This window comes from Geospiza fortis, unplaced genomic scaffold (assembly GCF_000277835.1).
Source record: "Geospiza fortis unplaced genomic scaffold, GeoFor_1.0 scaffold236, whole genome shotgun sequence".
In the NCBI taxonomy this organism is placed as follows: Eukaryota; Metazoa; Chordata; class Aves; order Passeriformes; family Thraupidae; genus Geospiza; species Geospiza fortis.
Window position 1 is genome coordinate 529,701 of NW_005054568.1, and position 2,332 is coordinate 532,032.

Here is a 2,332-nt window from a genome sequence, read left to right on the forward strand (position 1 = left end):
TTTATTTATATAATAATTATTAATAAAATAGTCACTTTCTTTTTCCCCAGCTGCCCAGAGATTCCACCAGTCTGGGAACAGCTGGGAAGTTTGGCCTGATGGCTTTCTGGGAGCTGCTGTGTCCCCTCCCAGCACTGCTGATCCAGAGAAGCTCTGAACACACAGTACTCCTAAAGCACTGACTGTCACTCCTGCTAATGCAGGGCTTTTAATTAAAACAAACAAACCAGCCCCTGCTGCTTCTCCTGGGAGGCAGGCAGGCTGCAGGAGAAAACAGGGAAAAAATCAAGGGAAAAATAACAAGGAAACTCAAGCTCAGGGCACTTGTCTGAACCACCAGACCCTAAAAACCTGGACCTAATCACCCTGGAGACCAGAGCAGTGCCAGAAATGGCATTTAGAGTGAAAACAGAGGTAACACACTCCTGCTCAGACCAATTCCAGCCCAGACAGGCATTTTATAATGAACTAGAAACACTCCAAAGGAGATGCAGGAACCATGGCAGCTCCAGGGCTCGTTCTCCCAGACAATCAGAGCTGCAGAGCCTGAACCTCCTCAGCCCTGAGCCCTGATCCAGCACAGACACCCCCCGGCTCCCACAGACACTGCCCAGCTCTCTGGAGAGCATCCTGTGACCAGCACTCCCTGGTTTCCCCTGGCATGCTCACCTGCAGGAGCCTGGAACCCTTTCCCTTTCCCTTTCCCTTTCCCTTTCCCTTTCCCTTTCCCTTTCCCTTTCCCTTTCCCTTTCCCTTTCCTTTCCTTTCCTGGCTCCTCTCCTGCCCACAGACTCTCCCAGTGCTCCCTGCACACCAGGAGGACTTTCCCAGGCACCATCAGCACCTCCACAAACATTCTGTGCAAAGAGTTCCTCCAGCCAGCCCAGGACCAGGAGCTTTGGGCACTCTCCCACAGCAACACCAACCGTCCCCCCACATCTCTGTCCTTCACACCTTCCTCAGGGACATCAGCAGCTGAGTGTCACCCCCATGGCCAAACCACCCCAAACTGCCCGGGAAAACCATAAAAACCCCAAAAACCCCCCAAGAGCAGGTGCAGCAGTGTTTCCCCAAGCTGAGCTGGTTTGTACCTTGGCTGGTGCAGGTTCCCTGGTCTTTGGGAGCAGCTCTGCCTTGATTCCCTCCATCCTGAGCTGGGGCTCTTCATCCCAGTCTGCCCCACACTCCTGGGACTGGCTGGCCAGTTTCATCTTCACCCAGGCTGCCAAAAACACAAACCAGGAGAGCTTTCCTTTCCCATTTCATGTATGAGAACAGTTTTTAACCTAAAGTCAAAGGTGTGCATTTCTGGTTAGCCCAGCTGACAGAACAGAGACCACACCAAATTCCTGAGCTCCTGGAATGAGCAGGAACACAATGGCAAACGGCTCCTTGGATCATTAATTTGGGGAGATAGATCCAAGACTCTTCCCTGGTTCTGTCATCCTCACAGTCTCAGACACAAGTCAGAGCTCACTCACACAATCCTTTCGCACATTGCTGATTTACTAACTGTGTGGACAAAATAACTCCTTACAGTGATGTCAGGAAAGAAGGTTTTCAAACTGGAAAAGCCCAATTCTACCCAGTTTGATCACAGCACAGAAGATTCCCCAGCGTCCTGCTCCTTCCTCTGCCCAGAGACTCCACACACTTCCATGGCAAACAAGGAAATGCCAAGAAAATCCAGTGGCACCTGAATTCCTGCAGCTGTCAGCTCTGAAAGCGAGAGGCAGAGCCTGAACATTGCCAAAGAACATCCCCAAACCTGTCCCACAGGCACTGCACCAGACCCTGCTGGAGTCAGGAGATCACTGAAGTGCCCCCCTCACCGAAGGGGGGTCCTGTTAAAGGGTCTCAGTGCACTGCACAATAATCTCCTTCTGTTGTAAATCAAAGGCGACTGACGAAGGGGACAGAGAATGATGCATCTGACTCCATCATCAGAAGGCTAATGAATTCACTTTACTATACTATACTATGTACATTGTATCTAAACTAAATCTGCCATGCACTCACCCTTGCTCACAACTGCTCACACTGCACCCATCTCTGATTCTCTCCTGACTGTCCCATGACAGTCCAACACACACACACCTGGCCTGACAGGCCAAGGGAACAAAACATCCTCACTGTGGGTAAACAATCTCCATATTGCATTCTACTTTAGCACAACACAGGCACAGCAAGCGAGATAAGAATTGTGTTTTCCTTCTTTTCTCTGCTTGTCTCACAGCTTCTCTCCGTTCAGAGGGCATGTGAATACCAACCACATCCTTCAAGCAGGAGCAGCCTCACCCCGTCACTGCCACAGCCCCTGACACAAACCCAC

The 2,332-nt window shown here is 50.9% G+C and overlaps 1 protein-coding gene across 1 annotated transcript in view; it reads right to left on the reverse strand.

Annotated features, from left to right (window-relative positions):
- Positions 1 to 2,332, reverse strand: part of LOC115948857 — a 32,218-nt gene that overhangs the window by 6,420 nt on the left and 23,466 nt on the right. The window contains exon 5 of the mRNA XM_031064192.1: positions 1,092 to 1,222. Coding sequence (XP_030920052.1) covers positions 1,092 to 1,222 — 131 coding nt within the window. The remainder of the gene's footprint in view (positions 1 to 1,091; positions 1,223 to 2,332) is intronic.